The following is a 19,035-nucleotide window of genomic DNA, read 5'->3' on the forward strand; positions in this document are numbered from 1 at the left end:
CCCCACGTTTTCATTCTGCGTGGGCTCTGCAAAACCCATCACCAGCGCTATCTACCCCGATCCGTTCTCTCTGCTGTCTACCTCTTGGTGTGCCTGACACTGGTCTGCCAAAGACACCCCCTTCTTATTTTATAGTACTGCTAAAGACCAATTCCTAGGAAAATATTTGGTGTCATTTTCTAGGGATTTGGGGCAGGAGAAAAAGCCTGGATCATGTTATCCGTTTACCACTTCTGTTCAGCCCCAGTGTGCTGTAAACCCAATGACTTCATTCTGCAGTGAGGCCGGCACATGGGTTTTCCTTGTCTGAGGAGTGAAGGGTAAATCCCCCAGCTGGGCACGGAGGCCATCAGTGAGCTTCTCGCCTTCCCTCCGGCCGTTGTAATTGTCCGGGGTTAGTAAGCTCACCATGGCCCCAGGAATCAATCAGCCGTGGCTGGCTCCCACCACGGACATTGTAGGGGGCTGTCAGACCGATCCCAAGGCTGTCTTCGACTCTGTAGTCCTCACTTCCAGGCCATGCTCCCCCTCCTCTCCTGCTCACCCGGTGCTCTAGCCAAAGCCACCAGGCGGCTGCTTGCTGACCGTGAGCACTTTCTCCGGGAGCCTTCCTGATGCCCAGCCTCTCCCAGACTGCCTCCGCGCTGCCCCACACGGCTTAGGAGGGCTCTTGTGTGCAGTGCCGACCAGCCTGCTGTGTACAGCCCTGCCTCTCCGGACCTGAAGCGGGGAGGGGCTCACCGCACATTCATGCCTTCCCTCCCTGGCTGTGCGTTCGACCCATGCGTGCTGGCACTCACTCCATGCTGGGCGACGTTGGGGACACACTGACGGCTGCAGACGGGGGTGGGCAGACACAGTCCAGTGGGTTGGCCCCTCACAACAGTGGGGTCCGCGGGACGTGGAGCGTGAGCAGGGACATGCAGGGCTGGGAGGTCTTGCTGGGCTCTGGACTGACCCACGAGGGTGCCCCGGGCGGGCAGAAGGAGCTGCAGGTGCAGAGATGCAGAGGAGGGATGAGCAGAAGGAAATGGGGGAAGCACACAGGGGTCCTCTTGCCTGAAGTCAGAGTGCGAGGTGCAGGGCTGGGGACAGTGACCGGTGGGGAGGGGAGGCTGAAGCCAAAGCCCTGGGATGGCGAGGAGTCCAGGCCTTCCCGGGGGGGCCCTCGGGATCCATGGGGTATAGTTCAAGCAGGACCACTTTCTAGAAAGTTCATTCTGGAAGCCAATAAGAAGGCTATAGGAGGGCCTGGGAATATGTGCAGGGGTGCAGGGGTGCAGGGGGCCAGGTGAGAGGTCATGAGGGAGCCCTGACCCTGCCGCTCAGCAGATGCTGGAGGCTCCATGTGCAGGGGCACCCTGAGCAGGAGGGTGGGGGTCTTTCTCTCAGCCCTGCTTCCAGGGTGGCTGGTAGAGCCCAGGGCATCAGCTCTGCCCTCCAGGCTGCCACGGTGGGGAGGGTGCCTAGCGCCTTCCTCCCCAAGGCCCCGGCTGCCCAAATGCTCCCCCCACTTCTGTGAGGCAGGTGTGTGGTGGAAATGCTTCTCTCCAACCCGGGGGGGGGGGGCTAGTTTGTTGGAAGTGGGTGGGGAGGGGAAACCGCATCTGTGGGGAGGAGACGGGGCCCTGCCCTGCGTTCCGCCCCCTGCACGGCCCCTCCTGTCTGCTGGGGCAGGGGTGCAGCCAAGTGGGGTCTCCTTGGGTAGCAAGAGCCGAGCTGGTGCATACCTGCTTTGTCGTCCTCCTCTGAGGAGCCTGCCTGGCAGGAAGGGCAGAAGCCGGGGCTCAGCCCTGCCGGGGAAGAGGGAGGGCTCCAGGCTTTACCTCCTCCTGCAGCCGGTTCCTTCCTGCCCCGTGGTCGGATCCGTGGCCTCTCCAGCCCCCTTGACGCCCAGCTCAGGCTTCACCACAGGAGACACCAGCATCAGGCAGCCCAGCCTCCCTGGGCACACCCCCTCCCCCGGAGGAAGCACCGTCCACACTGCCTGAGCCATCCCAGGAGCCCCCACGGGGCAAGGGTCACGGGACGAGCCCCTGGCAGACCGGGGCATCCAGAGGGGCCAGATGTAGACATTGGGTACCGACTTTATCCTTCTGAGCCGAATCTCGGTGATCAAGCGTGTGGGGACGCAGTAGGCAAGCCATAAAGCCATGGTCCTGGGGCTGGCTCTGCCTTCCCGCCTGACCTCCCTCCTCCCAGCCGACCCACATGTGTCCTGGGGGCACTGGCATTGCAGAGACCCCCCCTCCTGGCTTCCTCCAGCTCTGCGCCCCTGCTCCCCAGCCTCAGGCTTCCGCGGCCCTGCTCCACCTCCCTACCTGTCATTACAGCCACTGAAATCCTGCCCGGGATACAAGGCCTGCTCCATTTCTGGTAATGAAAGTGTTTTATGGTGTCAGTGGCTCAGAAACTGTCTAGGCGAGTCACCCCTAGGGCCTGGCGTGAGAACGGACGGTCATGAGTCAGACCGGGCCTGTCCCTCAGCTACGTGCCCTCACACGTAGTAGGTGCCCGTGGGACACCCCTGCATGTGTGCTGTGCTCAGGGCTTGTGGCCAAAGCTCTGAAGGGCCTTGGGTTGGGGGCCAGTGTTCCCAGATCTGAATAATTTTATCTTTAAATCTGTGTTTTGTAAGTGCAGCCAGGTGGGATGGGGAGAGAGTGTGCACTGGGGCTGCCTCCTGCCCCCTCCGTCTCCCTGGATGTCTCCTCCCCTGCACCTGCCCACGGGGCCTGGGTGGGGGAGGGCTGGGGTCAGGGGCACGTTCCCCAGGGCGTCTCAGGGCAGAGCAGCCGTCCAAAGTATTGGCTTTGGGCTTTGCCTCTCCAGGGCTCGGGTTCCTCCCCGGGAAATGGGCGTCCCTCCCAGGCCAGGCTCCGCCACAGCCCTGCTCTTCCTTGGACGCGTCCCTGGGGCCCCTGGGTGGGAATGAGTCCCCCCTCGGCCTCCCACATCCCCCCCAGCCCCTCCATGCTGGGCAGGTGGAAGGTGTTCAGCACAGGAGGGTCTTAATGTCCACGCTGGGCCCCGTGTCTCTGGGAGGTGGGAGCTGACTTCCCCGTGGGCCTGTTGGGGCTCAGACGGGACGCTGGTCTCGGCCTGACCTGTGGGCCTGGCGGTGGTTTTCCTCGCTTCCGCGGCATCTGCGGGCTCAGCATGGGGAAGCCGCTGCCGTGGCCGCCTCATCATGCTGCAAGCGGGCTCCTCTGTGAGGCCAGGCCCCTGCGCTCGTCTGCACCTCCCTTGCACCCGGGCTCTGGCCTGACCCGCACACAGCAGTGACCGTGACTCTGTCCATTGTCCTCTGCCCGCGGTCCTGACGGACACGGGGACACGTCCTGCCCCAGTCGCTGGGAGTCGGGAAGCAGATAGGACCCACTTGCTGAGTGCTCGCCGTGCGCCCGGCTGTGTGCTCAGGGCTCTCCACGCATGAATGCCCCCCGAGGTGGGCAGCACCGGCTCCCCAGGTTATCGGGCAGAGACTGAGGCACGCAGAGTGACCTGCCCAGGGGCCGCACACTAGCACAGGAGGGCCCAGTGTCTGCATACAGGTGTTTGCACCTGAGTGTGCACAGGGACCCGAGAGCTTGGGCCACCGTGCTAGAACAAGGCCTGGAGAGGGAGGGTGACCTGCCTTAGGTCACACAGCAAGAGCGAGTCAGTGGGAGCCCACCCCCAGCTCTGCGGCTCCCCTCTCTGGTCTTGGCAGCCTCTGTGAGCACTCAGGTCTGGGCCTCAGTGGGGAGGGAGGTGGTCGACTGGGACTCCTGAGCTGCAGAGGAGGCCCTGGCGGGCAGGGGGAGGGGCTGCGGGTGCTCTGGGGCGCTTCACTCATGGGGAGGCAGTTCCAGGCTTCCGGGGAGGCAGCTCCGGGCTGCCATCAGCCCCTGGATGGTTGGCGGGAGGTGCGGGGTTTCCCAGCTGAGCGTCCTTGCGTTCTGCAGGGCAGGGAAGAGTCACTTTGCCTGGGAAGGGTGTTCTGGACGTTGAACCACGCCTTCGAGAACGGGGGTCCTTGGGGATGCGGCAGACACCTTTGCTTCAGGGAACTCAGACCTGCTCAGGAGGCTGCGATCTGTGGGCACGGTCCTGCCCCGGGGTGCCACCTCGCTCCCCAGACCCTGGTCGGGCCACTTCTCTGCCGTCCCTCAGCTGGTCTGGACGCAGAGAGGGCAGAGCCGAGGGCCGTTCAGCTGGTGGGCTAGATGTGAGTGTTGAGGCCCCACATGTGTCGTGCACGGGGCCCTGACCGCCTGGGCCCCCGTGGGCTGGGGCCTGGCCGGCTGGGTCTGGGGGCTCCGGGGGCTTCCGGCTTGGTCTCCTTTCTGAGCAGTCCCATGGAGGAGCAGTGGGTTCGAGGGAGGGAGCTGGCCTCTGCTGACCCTGGCTCTGTGCTGGCCATTGGGGCGGGAGAAGGCTGAGCAGGCACCCAGGGGCCGCTTTCCCGAGAGGCTTGCTTGCCAGGCTCAAACGGCGATGAAGGGGAGCCACTGCGGGCCCGCAGGCGGGAGAGTGGCCTGGGCAGAGTGCGTGTCCAGGCGTGAGTCTGGTGACCGGAGGCGGAGAGCTCAGCCGGGCGATAGCAGGGGTCCCCGGGGGCTGTGTGGGCTGGGGCCCACCCTTCCCTGCTGTGGACCCGGACTTCCCCTCCGTGGCTGTGTGATTTCAAGGAAGTCACTAAAAATGCACAAGGAGCTTCAACCCCAGAGATGTCGGTTGTGGGCATAAGTACGATGTGGCGGGATTTCGCATCTTCTCTCCAGCTCGGTCGTTTTAAAGTCAGCCGTGATCTGTCCCCTGCAGAACGTTCCTCTCATGCCTTGGGAGGATGTTCACGGGTGTTGTGACTTGGTTGGGGAATCGCTTATGCTTGAATGTGAGGTACAGAATGCGTATTTTGTGCTTCGTTGTGGTCTGCGATGCCTTCCGGGAGGCAGCTCCGGAACAAGGGACAGGGGCCCCGCCCGCCCCGCGGATGTGACCTCGGCAGGCCCCAGCGATGCGTTTGGAAGAGCCTGGAAGGACGGGCGTGAGGGCATCGCCAGCTTTCTCTCCGAGACAGGATCATGAGATAATTTCTTCCTTCTTTATGTCTGTTAGTGTTTCCCACATTGTCAATGAGGAGTTTCTGTGACTTTCATAATTGCCGAGAATGGCTTCTCCTGGAAGGGGAGGCTATTTCCATGGTCCACGGAGCTCGGCTGGAGTCGCGCACATGGGGAGCGTGTGCGGCTGAGAAGCACCGTGCCAGGCGTGGGGACACCGGTGGACACCGTGGGGCCAGACCCCACAGGACTTGGGGACTGACTGTGTGGGGATGGGGGGAAGGGCCGGCAGCCCGCCAGGCTGGGGGCAGAGGTGGTGCCTTGGCTGGGGAGGTGGGCAGAGGCCAGGCCCCATGATCCTGGCTCCCTGTGTTGTGGTGCATGAGGGGTGGGAGACCCCTCCACCCACCCCCAGCTCCGGGAAGGGGCCGGCGGCAGCCCCACACGGCCCCCAGCGTCCACGACAGTGATGGGAGTCCGCTCATGTGTCTTCTGTTTCTCTGCAGGAGACGGGAGCACCCTGTGCACCTCCAGCGCCCTCCAGGAGAAGCAGCGTGAGTTAAGCCTGACCCCCAGGATGCTTGTCTCTCCCCGGTGGGTCCAGCCTCCTTGGGCCCCGGGCCCCTCCCTGCCCTGTGAGCTGAGCTTGGGGTCCCGAGTTCCCACCTGCCAGGCAGCTCGGGGCAGGTGGGCCAGGAGGCTGAGCCCAGCACAGCAGATGGGACCCCGCGAAGCCTCATGTGTTATTTGCCTGTGGACAGAGGCAGGACGGGAACGGGGTGCAAGGCCTTTGAGCTTCTGAGACAAGGTTCTTTGGGTGACACAGACACTGACCCTCCCCGCCTGCCCCCAAGTCCTCCTTGACCTTCACCGTCCGTCCAATGGGGCTTCTCGAGGTTTCCCGCAGGGACACTTGGGAGAGTGTCCGTGGGTGACACCATGATCTGAGGACATCCTCCCTGGGCGCTTGGGTGGACTTGGTGGGCCGTCTCAGCCACGTGTCCGCTGTTGGCAGTATTGAGATTCTCAGCAGGCTGGGGTCGGGGAGGGTCAAGGTGCAAGTTGGGGCTCAGAACCCCTGTCTTCTCTCTCCTGCTGTTTGGATCTGTGGTTGCAGCTTTGGGGGCTCAGCCCACGCTGCCTACCCACCCCCCAGGCTCGTCCATCCCTCAGCTTCAGAAGGGTGTCTGCATTCCCACGGCAGGGGCCAGTGCAGAGGAGTTGTTCTGCATGCAGGGGCAGGTGTGGACAAGGCCCGTCAGGGGCTGGGAGGCCCGGGCACCTCTGTCAGGGGCACCCCCAAAGCTCAGGCCACAAGTGTGTGGGGCTCAGCATGAGCGGGGCTGCGTCCGAATGTGCACCCAGAGTTTAGCCTACAGAGGTGGCTGAGTGAAGACCTGGAGAGATCAATACATTCACATTTCCCAAGAGGAAGGGCCACAGGGAAGTGCCAGGTTTGGCCCGGGCCCGGGGCGGGGGTGGAGTGCAGGGGTGCACGGCCCCCGGGTCAGATGGAGCATGGCGGGTGCACAGCCCTGGAGGGGGGAATGGATGGAGCCTGGGCGTACATAGCCTGGAGCCCAGGTAGTGTTTTCCACAGCAAAGGTGGCAATGGCTTAGGAGCAGCAACTCTGAGAAATGGGGGGGGGTGTCAGCAGTCTGTCCTGGGGGGATTCAGGGCAGGGGAGGGTTGGCTCGTGCGTGAAGGAGGTGGTTGGACCACGAGATTGGGTGTTTGCAGGTGGAAGGCTCGTTCATCCCCTGGAGGGCATCTCTCCTGGCAGGTCCCGCCCGCCCCCAGATGTCAGACCTCCCATCGCTGTGGGGGGGGTTGGCCACGTCCCTCAGCAAGGGAGGGAGGGCCCGCCTCAGAGGGAAAGCAGCAGGGCTGACCCCACGTCTGCCGCTTCTGGACCGGGCTAAAAAAAACGTGTTTAAGAGGAAGCGAAGTCTCTCTGTTTTTAAACCGTGGTTATAGATCTTCGTCAGAATTCTGTGCTGAAGGCTGTCCCGCGAGTCTGCGCCTTCAGGATCCTCTTATTCAGGAAGGACGCGCCGGAACGTGGTGGCGGGGCCGGTGGGCTGAGTCTAGTGCCAGCCTTTGGACGGCGAGACCTACAGCACAGAACGCCCTCCCCGGGCACGCGGCCCCTTGGTGGTGCTGCCATTTACCCGCTGTGCCGCGCCGTCCATGGAGCTTGGCGCTCGGGCACTCTTGCTTTTGAAATGACGGTGGTCGTCCGTGGTGCTTTGTTTGCTCGTGATCCAGAATCGGCAGAGTGCAAGTCCGTGGCGGTCGTGATGTGCTTTCCTGGCCGCGGCCTTCTTCCCCGAGCGTGGTCTTCCCGATTGTTTCTACTTGGTTTTTGAAACCTCACTAGAAATAAAGTGGGGGCTGGGACGAGTTACCCTGGGTCAGGAATCAGAAAGTCCTGGGGCTGGTGCCACAGCCTCTGAGCTGGAAGGGAGCTGGGCCTGGGTTTGAGGCCTGTTCCTTCATTCCGTGCTGGGCCGCTCCGGGCGAGCTCCCTAACGTCTCCAAGCCTCCATTTTCTCCGTTGTGGAGAGATGACCATAAGGCCTACTTCCCAGGGTTGCTGAGGGGCGGAGTGGCCACACCTCCCACGCGGGACGCATTCACGGTTCCCGTATGTGGTTGGCTTTCCGACGAGCCTGGCCACGGTCACGCCTGGTTGCAGGTGCGGGGATGAATCTCAGGACCGCACGCAGCTCTGTCTTTCGTGGGCTCTGAGGGTCCCGTGGCCGCTCAGCTGTCCCTGCTCAGAGCTGTGTCCTGGGCCAGCTCCCCCGTGCGGGCATGAGGCGTCCTCCCTCCTCCTCGGGGGCCACACCCACCTTCATCCTGCAGCTGCAGATGGCCCCGCAGCCCGCGGCCTCTGCCTGGGCCCGTTATTTGGAACTAGATTGTTCCGTTCAGGGAACCTAGGGAGCCTGGCGGGTCCGAGGACAGGGGGTCCGAGGACAGGGGGCCTGGGACAGGGGTCCAGGACGCGTGCACGTGGAGTTTCAGAGCCCCGTTAGCGTGGACGCTCTAGCGCTCTCTGGTTTCCGTCGCTGTCTGTGCCTCCTGGTCCCGTCTGTCGGCCGAGTTCTCGCTGCTCCAAGCCCAGCAAACACCCACAGCTTCCGGCACGGCTGACCTGGCACGGGATGCAGGGGCCGCGACTCATCGCTGCTCCCCCAGCTTCGTTCCCGTTCCTCCGTCCAAAGTGAAGGCGCCTTTTCCACAAACTCAAGCCAGGAACCTAGAGGTCCTGCTCGACTTCTGACTCTCTCCCAGACCCGCCGCCCTCCACGCTGCCCTCCACGGGCCTCCACGCCACCCTCTATGCGGGCCTCCACGCTGCCCTCCGTGCCGCCCTCCACGCGGGCCTCCTGGCCTCCCGGCCTCCCCCTGGCAGCCCTTCCCGACGCAGGCAGACCACCCGCCATCCTCCCCAGCACGACCTTGCGGCCACCCTTCCCACCGGCCCTCCCCATCCTTCCCACTCCCACTCCTGGAAGGAGCGCACAGACGCTCAGCGGCTTCCCCAGGAGCTCGCTGGGAAGTTGGAGCGTTTGGTGCGTCCCCGTGGAGAGGCTATAGGCGACGCGGTGGGACTCTGAACTTACCCTTGTCCCCGGACCAAGATGCGACCGTAGACTGAGCGCCAGTCCTGGTTCCTTCTGACCCGCGGACTCCGTCCCAGTCAAGCCTCTGCCCTGGCCTCGAGCGGAGCCCCGCTTGGTCTCGGGCTGTGTCCTGACTGAGCCTGGCTCCGTGGTCTCATCACCTGTGGAACCTGTGTGGCCGTCCAGCACCACCCACCCCCACTGTGTGTGGGCATGACCTCACGTCCCACTGCCTGGGGCCTGGGGCCAGCAGCCAGACCAGTAGCTCAGATGCCTGGACCACCACCAAGGGCTTCCCCTCTGGTGTGCCCGTGGCTGCCCTCCCTACTGGACTCCCACCCTGCAGAGCCTGGAGCCCCCTGCCCGCGGCCGCCCTCCCCCACGGCCCCCCCGCCTGTGCTGAGCCTGGAGCCCCCTGCCCGCGTCCACCCTCCCCCCCCCCCCACCCCGGGTAACGTGTCTTTTCCTGGCTGTGTGGGCAGCTTGCTGAGCTCAGCTGCAGACAGGCTATATTTAGCCGGCTTTACTGAGCTCAGGGTGGCAGACGGCCGCCTGGGGAGCGTTCCTCTTGCCTGTGTGCACGTCTGTGCTCGACAAGGCCCATTGTGTGTGTGCCGAGGCGTGTGCGCGTGCGTGTGAGTGCACGAGGATGCGTGTGTGTCCATGCGAGTCTGTGCAGCATCTGCGCTTTGCTGGGGACGTCCTCAGCTTCTGACACTTGCAGGGTCTAAAGCGGGAACAAGATATTTGTTCACTCATGTGTTTGAAAAATATTTCACGAGCATCTTTTAGATGCCAGCGTCTGGGCGGTCTTTGGAGGTAAAATGGAGCACAAGCAAACCCTGCAGGACCTCACGGCCTGGGGATGGAGGAAATGCCAGGTCAAGTGACCATGAAGCCAGAAGTCTGAGGACTCGTCCCGGAAGAGAGAGCCGCAGTGCTTTTGGGAGGAGAGCAAGGATGGACGCCCCCAGGGGCAAGACCCCTGAGGTTTCAGGAGGGAATATTTGGACACAGTAGCATGAAGAAGAGAACGTGCAAAGGCCCTGTGGTGAGAGGGAGAAGGTTTGAAAACCATTCTATGGCCTGGTGCTTAAGCCCAGAGGAGAAGCTGGTGTGGTAACATAGCACAGGGTTTTGTAGAGTAGGTAGAATCTAGCCCGTGACTTGGTCAGGGTTCCAGCGGAGAAGGAAGGTCTGTGCGGATGCGGGGCTGGAGGAGGGCCCAGTGAAAGGACCGCATTCTCAGGTTTAGAGGAACTCGTGGGCACAGGACCAGGCCTGGGCGGCTCCCAGCCCTGCAGGTCGCAGCCAAGAGCCCCACCCCGTGGCGCTGGCACGTGGGAGCCCCAGCCCTGTAGTCCCGCGTGTGCGTCCCGCTCTGCAGCCCCTGGCCGGTGGTCCAGGCCCCTCAGGGCACCCCCCACTGGTCTCAGCCTGGGCTGGGGGCTGGGGTCTCTTTTCAGCCCGAGAGAATCCCTTTCCTCAAATCTTTTTCTCCTGGGAACAAAAGAGCTTCTGGAAACAAAAACCAGGAAGCACAGCCACAAGCCTCCCCAAAGGCAAAGAAACCCAAGCAGGGAGAAAACAGAAATTAGTATTTCTGAAAGGAAGTCAGCCAGCTCCACGGGCCCTGAGAAAAGTCTCATTTTAACCTGACTTCTGAGTGGGCAGCGCCCGGCGACCATGGGAATTCTAAAAGGATGAAGGTGACGCGCCCTCCTCCCGTCCCGCGGCGGTGGTGGCTGGACATACTCCCTGCACATGCGGACGTCTCCATAAATACCCACTTGTGTGCATTTTTAGGCACGTCGCACGCAGCGCCTTCTGCCCCCTGCTCCTCGCGGGCGATCATCACCTGCCGGGGTTCTTAGCTTCTCAGGGTGTTTGGTGGCGTGTCCTGCCTCACCGTGGCGTTGTCTCACCGACCCCGCGGGTGGGCACAGACTGCTTTCCGTGCTGGTAGCATGACCGCGCGGCCGTGGCTGGCATCCCGCGTGCACCTGTCTGCACAAGGCTCGGTCCCGGGGTGCCCAGGGAGTTGGGTGTTTCCGGTGACTTTGCCAAACCGCCCTCCGCGGACTCCGGCCATGAACGGGGAGGGGCTGCTTCCCCACACCCCGGCAGCACGGGAAAGCCAATCTGGGAGGTGAGAAAAAGGCCTTTTGGAGTAATTTCGGTGGGCATCCCTAGGTTTGGGGTTCAGAGGCCATGCTTCGAAGCCGTGCCCTGTCCTTTCTCTGGACGCGGCAGGGGGTTAGTGGGCAGGCGTGCGCCGGTGGGAGCACGCTGATGACTCCTTGTCTCTGTGCCCACTTCCCAGCAGGGCCGGGTGGGCTCCGTGGCGGTTCCTCCCCCTGCCCCCGCAGGCTCGCTCCGCAGGGCAGTGGCCAGGCCTCTGTGTGGGCCAGCGCCTCTGGGGGCCTGACCGGCCACTGGGGGTTGAGCCTCCTCAGCCTGGATGACGGGGTTGGGCCCTGACCTGCCTGGAGTCCCTGCCCGGCGTCCACCTGCCCGGCGTCCACTTCCACAGCTTGCTCATACAGCCTCCCTCCGGGACGGTTGTGCACCCTTCAGAGACCGCCCCACCTTGGTGGCCAGGCTCTGCCCTCAGTCCCGTGACCCAAATGCAGCTCCCGGGCATTTGCGGGCCACCGCGTCCCCTCGAGCCTGCTCCTCCCCAGGCGAGGGCCCCCTCCCCCTGCCCGGTTACTGGGTTCCATCTGAGCCCCCAGAGTGGCCTGAGCTGCAGGAACGTGCCCTCCTCCTGCACTGAAGGCCGTGGAGGCGGCCCCCTGCCCGGCCGAGGCCCGTGTTCTTGAGGTCCTCGGGCTCCCGGACACGCGTTTGGGCCCCGGCCAGCGGAGCAGGAGGCCGCCGTGGTGTCCAGCTGGTTTTGTGACCCAAACGCAGGATTTTGATTCGCGCGTCGAGTCTCACGGTTACGCCGTCCTTCCCCTTTTCGCGCCCTTGGTTCCCCTCGCCAGCCCCCAGCTCCCGAGGGCAGGCCTGCCGCTCTGGTGTGTGTGTTTGGGAAGGTAGGGGTTGCGGCTGGTTTAAAGTGTTCTTGCTCTAAGTGTGACACATGCACTCACAAATGGCTTTACACCGAAGGAAATCGGGCTCACCGGAGAAAAATGGGAAAGTAGCGCGGAGTCCAGGGAACGGTCACCCGTTGTCCCCCCATCCAAACAAAACCTCGCAGACGGGGGCGCCCGTCCTCAACCCCGGCTCTTCCCCCCCCCTGCCCCCCATGTGTGTGCCTGTCTGCACGCGTTCACTCGGGGGCTCGGGGCCACGGAGCTCCCCCCCCACTCGCGGGGGATGAAGCTCTCGTTCCTCGCAGACACTCCTGGTCCACATCCTGCATCCCGCTCAGAGCAGGCAGCAGAGACTCGGGGTTCGTCCGCAGAATTACGCCCGTGCGTGCGCACGGAGGATGGGGTCGCTCTCAGGGCGTGCCACACGGTCGCGAGCTGGGCCCGGCTCTGCTCGCCTGGGGGCACGAGCGGCAGGTGGGGGCCCGCAGGGGCTGGTGGGATGGAGCGGCCAGCCTCAGCCGGGTGCACCCACGGCCTCCAGCCCTCGTGGGTCCTGTGGCTGGCGGCAGCAGAGATGGAGACAGTCCCTCTGCCGAGCCGGGGACGCTTTGCCTGGCGTGCCAAGCGCGTGGGTGCTGACTTCGGCTTCTGTGTCAGGGACAGTGTGGCACTTGGGTAATTAGAAGGGTGGTCACAATCTGTGCGTTTCCAAGGCTGTGATTAAGCGAATACAGCCTCCCCTCTCCAGCTGGCAGCAGGAGCCCGGGGAGCTGGGCGGGCCGGCAGGGTGCTGGGGGCGGGCGCTGCGGTCACAGGACACGGTCACAGAAACAGTCATGGGCGCACCCCACCCAGAACCCCACACCGCAGGGACCCCGCCTGAATAGGGCCGTGCCGGCGGAAACAAAGACATCAGGAGAAACAGGCGGCCGGCCCACGAGGCCCTGGGCTCCTCACCTCCCAGGACCCCACCAGCCGCTCCCGTCACCGGAGGCTCTGGGGAAGCCCGTGGAGGGGAGGACACATAAGGCCCAGGCCAGACCCAGAGCTCGCCGTGGTTCCCGGACACCAGCCCCCCGGGGGCCTTCCAGGAGATGCACGTCCCCGTAGACTTCGCTTCCCTAAACGGGATTTCTCCCAGCGGCTGACGAGCATGAGATGTCTCACAGGCCACGTTCACCCTGGGATCTTCGCCTGCAGTGGGTTCTCACAAAAACACCATGCTAGACCCTGGCTGCTGATGATCCTGCTTTCGGGGGACCCCCGAGTTTGATGCAGAAATGGACAAGTAACCTCACGGCAATGAGCCAGGCCCAGCCGAGCACGGTGTGAGGTGACCATCTCTGCCTAAGTAGATCTGAGCAGGCTTTCCAGAGGCTGGAACAGGTGAGCAGGGTTTTGCGATACAGGTAGGAGTTTGCTGGTGTGCCCAGGGAGGAAGGCCTTGCCGGCAGAGGCTCAGCATGAGCCAAGACAGGGAGGAGTGAACCTGCCGGGCCTGGTGGGCGAGCCAGAGCCAGTGTCCTCAGTTACCCTGGGGGGAATGTCTGGTTCGCAGAAGAGCAGAAGGCTTGTGGGCCAGGCGCAGGCGGGGGGGGGGCCGCAGGGCTGCCTTTCTGCATGTCTGCAGAGGCACGTGACCCCGGGGGGCACCTCCAGGCCTGTTAGCCTGCCCTCGGGGGCAGGATCTAGGTCTGCGGGTGAGGCCTCCCCTCCTGCCAAACCTCTCTGGCTCTGCACACTGAAATGAAGCCAGGCTCTTCCCGTTGGCCGGGGAAGGCGCGGGGGTGCTGAGGGCCCTGCCGGGCCCGTCCCCGCTGAGCCAGGTGGCCAGGATGCAGCATCAGCTCGCTGCCCGGAGCATGGCGGGGGCCCAAGGCACAGGATGCAGCCCCAGCTTGCGGAGGCACGGTGCCCGGGAGACGGCGGGACCCTCATGTCTTCCCTGCGGCTTGTTTCTAGGCTCACGATGGTAATCGGTAGCAATTGCAGCCTGGAAGCGCAGTGCCGCCAGGCTCAGGAGGGACTTGGGGCAGGGCTGCGTGTGTGGAGGCAGCCGTGTCCCCGCCAGCTCTGGCCCCAGCTCGTCCTCCGCGTGCACGACTGATACGGACAGACTTGGTGTGTGGCCGGCCCCGCTCTGAGCGCTGTGTACGTCTGAGCTCATTCATGCTCGGCCCCTGCCCTGGGCGGCTGCCATCCCCCATGTCCCAGATGAGAAAACCGAGCCCCGCTCACACAGCCGCTCAGAGCAAGACTTGGACTCAGGCGCACTCTGGCTCCAAAGCAGGTCCGCCCCAGCCTCGGAAGTCATGGTCTCCTGGTCTGCACCGGCCCCGGAGCCGCACACAAGGCCACGCGCACCACGGAGCGTGGCTTTTTTGCTTGGCGGGGAGGTCTGTGCCGGGCGGCCTGAGCGTCTCCTCTCCTGCGGACGGGGATCATGGTGTCAGCCCCCCCCCCCGGGGAGGATGGACCACCGTCGGGCATTGTCCTCTGTTGGGTGTGGGGCTTGTGTGCAGGCTCACTCAGCCTTACTCATGGTGGGGCCTGGGGCGCGTGACCCAGGAGGTGTGAGGCCTGGCTGTCTCATCCGAAAATGGGACTAATACCCAGAGATCCAAAGCCCCGGGGCGGTTGTGGGGAGTTGGAGACGGCGCCCGGGACACAGTAAGTGCTCGGCAGAAGCCGGGCCAGCTCCCCGTGTGTTGTACTGGGGGCCCGTCCTGAGGTCGGGGCCCAGGGCCCACAGGATGTTACGAAGAGCCGAGCGGCCAGAGGAGCTGGAGGAAGTGCGGGCCGAGCCAGGCCTCCCTCACCCCGAGGTTTCCCTGCTCCATTTCCAGGCCAAACCTCCATCACAGAGGAAACCATCCCACGCCTGTGTGGGTGGCAGCCCTGCGCTCGTAAAGCGGTTGCCCTTAGACCAGGGCCATGTCTGTACGATCGAAGAGTTCAGAAATGCACTTGCCCTCCAAGAAAGACTTCTTGTTACCAAACACCGTGGGGCCAGGGGTGGCTGGGAGAGGGGACTCAGACCCTCGGCCGGGCTCCCACCCTTCCCTGCTGCAGGCTTGCCCGCAGAGTCCCCGGAAGGAGCCTCCGCATCCCCACGTGCCTCCTAGCAGGTGGGGCAGGCTCTGGGCGGGGGCGGTGTGTGTGTGTGTGTGTGTGTGTGTGTGCAAGGAAACAAAGGACCGTCCCAGCATGGAACCAGCTGCTCTAGGAGGTGAGTGAGTTCCCCGTCACTGAAGGCACACAAGTCATAGTCTAGCCGTGTGGTGCAGCCTCATGGAGAAAATGCTATCCTTCCCATGGGGAGCAGGGAGAGGAAGGAAGCAAGGTCAGCGTGGCAGGTGGCACCAGGCGGGCGGCGAGGGGGCCTCTCTCCACCCGACTCCGGGGCGGCGACATTCGGGAACGTAGGTATCGATCGCACAGACTTCTCTGTAAGGGCCGGAGGGCAGATATGCCAGCTCTGCAGGACTCTGTGGCAACTAGGAAAGTCTGCTGCCGAGGCCCCTGTGTGAGCAGACACGCGCTCCAGCCGTGTTCCAATAAAACTTTATTGACAAAAACAGGTGGCGGGCCAGGGTTGGTCTGCGGCTGCTGCTTGCGGGTCCCAGGGCTCAGGCTGGAGGCCCCAGAGGCGGAGTGGCAGCTGGGGGAGGCGGGGACAGCCTTCCCGTGGGGGCAGCCTCACGGCAGAGCTCCCAGTGGTGAGGAGCGTGGGCCCGACACTGCCATGCCTCTCTGGGGCTGTGCCTGCCCCAGGCCCCTAACTCAAGGCCTTGCTCTCGCTCTGATGGCTTCAAGCAGATGTTTTAAAAAATACTTCAAACGGGCCTCCGGTTTTCAGAGGATGCTCGGCCCACATTTGCGTCCACAGCTGGAAGCCGGGGTCAGCAGAGGGCATTTCTGCTGTTGCTGTTGTCACGGGTGAAGAAAACAGGACGGTGCTTTCTGGGACAGCCTCCCTGGCCCCAGGGACTGCGCGTGCGGGGGCCTGCCCCTGCTGGCCTCCCTTCCTGGGGGGGCGGGGAACGAAGGTTTCTGGTGCCGCTGATCTGGAGCCGGGGGCTGGACGCTGTCCCTCCAGCTGGACCCCAGGGAGCACCTGCGGCCCCGGCCTGAGGGAGGCCTGCAGGTGCTGAGTCCTCTGTTCCCCCGCAGGAGAACTGTATCGGGTCTCCTTGAGAAGACAGAGGTTCCCAGCCCAGGGAAGCATCGAGATCCACGAAGACAACGAGGTGGGCTGGGCTCCTGGGGGTGTCTGGGCCCCCCTCTGGTCAGCGTTTCGGGCAGACATTTGACTGCCTCATCCTTGGACTTGCCGTGGGACCCTGGGCTTGTCCTCCAGGCTGCTGGCTCCCGTGTGAACAAGAAGGGCCTCTTAGGAGCTTTCCTGCCCCGACAATGGGGGGCTTGGTCGCCCGGCTGCCTGTGCGCCTCCCTCTGAATGCACAGGAGGCCCTGCCACGTCGGGGGTGGAGACAGGCCAGCCACAGCTGTGCGTGCGATGGTGGGTCCCTGCCTCTGTCTCTACCCCGACTGATGTCCTTCTCAGGAAGGCTGCCCACAGCGCTCCTGCAAGACGCACGTCCTCCTGCTGGTGCTGCATGGCGGGAACATCCTGGACACGGGCGTGGGGGACCCGTCCTGCAAGGCGGCCGACATCCACACTTTCAGCTCTGTGCTGGAGAAGGTCACGCGTGCCCACTTCCCGGCGGCCCTGGGACACATCCTCATCAAGTTCGTGCCCTGCCCGGCTGTCTGCTCGGACGCCTCCTCACTCGTCTCTCAGTGAGTCTCTAAGTCCTTCCTGCCCTTTTGGACGGGCCGGGGTTGGTGGGGATGACATGGGGCGGCCCCCTGCCCGGGGCACCGCCCTGGGACGTCAGCCCCTGACCGACCGGAGCACAGTGCTGGGAAGTGGGCAGAGTCCAGAGCAGTGAACAGCCACGCAGCGTGTCGTCCTCTGCCGGGCCGGGTGGCGCCAGCCCCCTCGGGGGTGCAGACCTGCTCCCGGTGCTCACGAGACCCTGGTCTCCTGGCCCAGAGGAGGGGGCCGAGGCCCCGAGAAGCTAATGCAAATCCCCCCGGGGGCACCCAGGGACTGGAGCCGGGAGTCCAACCCGGGCAGCCTCGCTCTTGAGCCCAGTGGGCATGTGTGTTCTGATGCAGGCGGCGCAGGGCACCGAGGAGGACCCAGGAGACTGCCCTGTGCTGGTTTCCCCATCTGTAAGATGGGGATAATCATGTCCTAGGTACCCGCTGGAGATTTTGTGGGGGTCCCGCATGCTGGTGCAGCAGGTACAGTGAGGGGTGAGCTGTGACTCACTTCGTCCTCACCGGGGGCCGGCGCTCTCGGTGGAGGGCATGGGGCAGCGTGCTCACTGGGCCGGGCCTCTTCGCCCAAGCCTGCCCCTGGGCCCTGGGGGAGAAAGCAGTGCGTGCGGGGTTCACTCCTCCCTCTGAGAGACAGGAGGGTCTCCGCTGCCTCCAGCACCCAGAGCAGCCCCCCTCTGACCGTCTGCGGTCACGGGACACACAGAGCCGGTCTCCATCCGAGCTGGAAGGAGGGGCAGGATGAGTCATAGCTCCCCAGCCCGACGCGACTCTTGTTCAAACCAGAACTCCAGGGCTCACCCTGGGGTCCCCGGTCAGGAGGGCAGGAGCCCTGGAACCTGTGTCCTGGGCACCTGCCCTGCGATGGGACTTGGGAAGTGGCCTCTTCCCCGCTCCGGCTGTCAGGAGTTACTGTGCTCTTGATCTCAGGACCCCAGGCCCTCGCCCACAGGAAGTCTGACCTCCAGAGCTGGGTCAGCCAGCCCCGGCCTGATCACCTGCAAGATGCGTAGCCCGGCCCCTCGAGGGGAGGGTGGGGGAACGGCCTTTCTCCCCCAGGCAGCCCCTTGCCTGGCCACATCCATCACACCAGTCACTGCCGGGAGGGAGTTCTTGCTCAGCTAATTAAAATCTCTCCGGCTGCAATTGAGGCCTGTTTCCTCTAATTTGTGTTCTTCGGAGATGAGCAAGGGCTGTTAGGCCAGCTTGCGCACATGAGGGCTCTGCCACCTGCTCAGAAAACCCTGAGCCCCGTCGCCTGTCCTGGTCTCTGTCAGGTCCCCAGCAGGATCAGCACTGGGCCCTCGTCAGCCTGAGCTTGGGCCGTGGGCAGGGGGCTGGTCCCTCCCGGCCAGGGGACAGAGGCAGGCCAGGCGGGGGTGTGGGCTGGGGTGGGCTCTGGGAGCTGGCCCCAGAGGGGTCTGAGCCACCCACAGAGGGAGAGACTTGCTGGTGAGAAAGCAGGGAAATGAGGGGGCTGGACTGTCTCCTGGCCGTGAAGACGCTGTAGGGCAGGCTCTCTTGGTCCTTTCCACAAAGCCCACGAAGGCTCTGACCCTCTCCCGAGAAGGACGGACACAAGGCCATGCGTGCAGCTGTGTGCCCATCTGCAAGTGGTGGCTGACATGGGACCCCACGCCTGGAAGGCGCTCTCTCCTCCTTTCTCGCGCCCCTAAAGCCTTCCTTGAGACGTAGTCCAAACTCCGTCTCCTCCAGGAAGTCTGCTCTGATATGTCCCCACCCTGATCCGCACCAGGTGGCTTCCTCCACAATCGGGGTGTCGCTTGGGGCCCAGCAGAAGAGGGAAGGGGAGGGTAGCTCTCCTAGGGAACCCCAGGCCCACAGCCCAGGCTGGTGCAGGCACAGATGCACAGGGGAGCCAGCACAGTGCCCCCCCAAGCCCCCCGCCTGTGCCCTGTTTACTCTGGCTCTTGCCTGGCTTGTCCTCTAGAGCCCCGAACAGGGGCCTAACTGTGGCCAGCGTGCGCCTGCGCCGCCCTCTGCCTGGTGCGCAGCCCCACACCTGCCGCTCCTGAGCGTGGCTGGGCTTCCCTTGACCCTGTCTGCAGCCTGAACCCCTACAGCCATGATGAGGGCTGCCTCGGCAACAGCCAGGACCACGTCCCTCTGGCCGTCCTGCCCCTGCTGGCCATCTCCTCCCCACACTACCAGGACGCGGTGGCCACCGTCATCGAGCGGGCCAACCAGGTCTACGCGGAGTTCCTCAAGTCCCCTGATGGGATCGGCTTTAGTGGGCAGGTAGGACGGACTCCCCAACCTGCCCTGACCTAGCCTGACCCTGGCCTGCCTGCTCTCTGTCCTCAGGCCGACCTGACCCCTGACCCTGCCTGAGTGCTGTCGTCGGGCTGACCCTGGCCCGAGTCTGACCCCTGACACCCTAGCCTGAGTGCTGTCGTCGGGCTGACCCTGGCCCGAGTCTGACCTCTGACCCTAGCCTGAGTGCT

The 19,035-nt window shown here is 64.1% G+C and overlaps 1 protein-coding gene across 2 annotated transcripts in view; it reads left to right on the forward strand.

The window, feature by feature from the left end:
• PITPNM3 (PITPNM family member 3) overlaps nt 1-19,035 on the forward strand; it is a 65,500-nt gene that overhangs the window by 25,737 nt on the left and 20,728 nt on the right. For both annotated transcript variants that reach the window (XM_073881551.1, XM_073881552.1), the window contains exons 4-7: nt 5,555-5,602; nt 15,896-15,972; nt 16,290-16,525; nt 18,640-18,829. In XM_073881551.1, the coding sequence (XP_073737652.1) occupies nt 5,555-5,602; nt 15,896-15,972; nt 16,290-16,525; nt 18,640-18,829 (551 nt within the window). The remainder of the gene's footprint in view (nt 1-5,554; nt 5,603-15,895; nt 15,973-16,289; nt 16,526-18,639; nt 18,830-19,035) is intronic.

The sequence above is a fragment of the Callorhinus ursinus genome, unplaced genomic scaffold (genome assembly GCF_003265705.2).
Source record: "Callorhinus ursinus isolate GAN/ISIS: 27379988/994484 unplaced genomic scaffold, GSC_fseal_2.0 scaffold43, whole genome shotgun sequence".
Classification (NCBI taxonomy): Eukaryota; Metazoa; Chordata; class Mammalia; order Carnivora; family Otariidae; genus Callorhinus; species Callorhinus ursinus.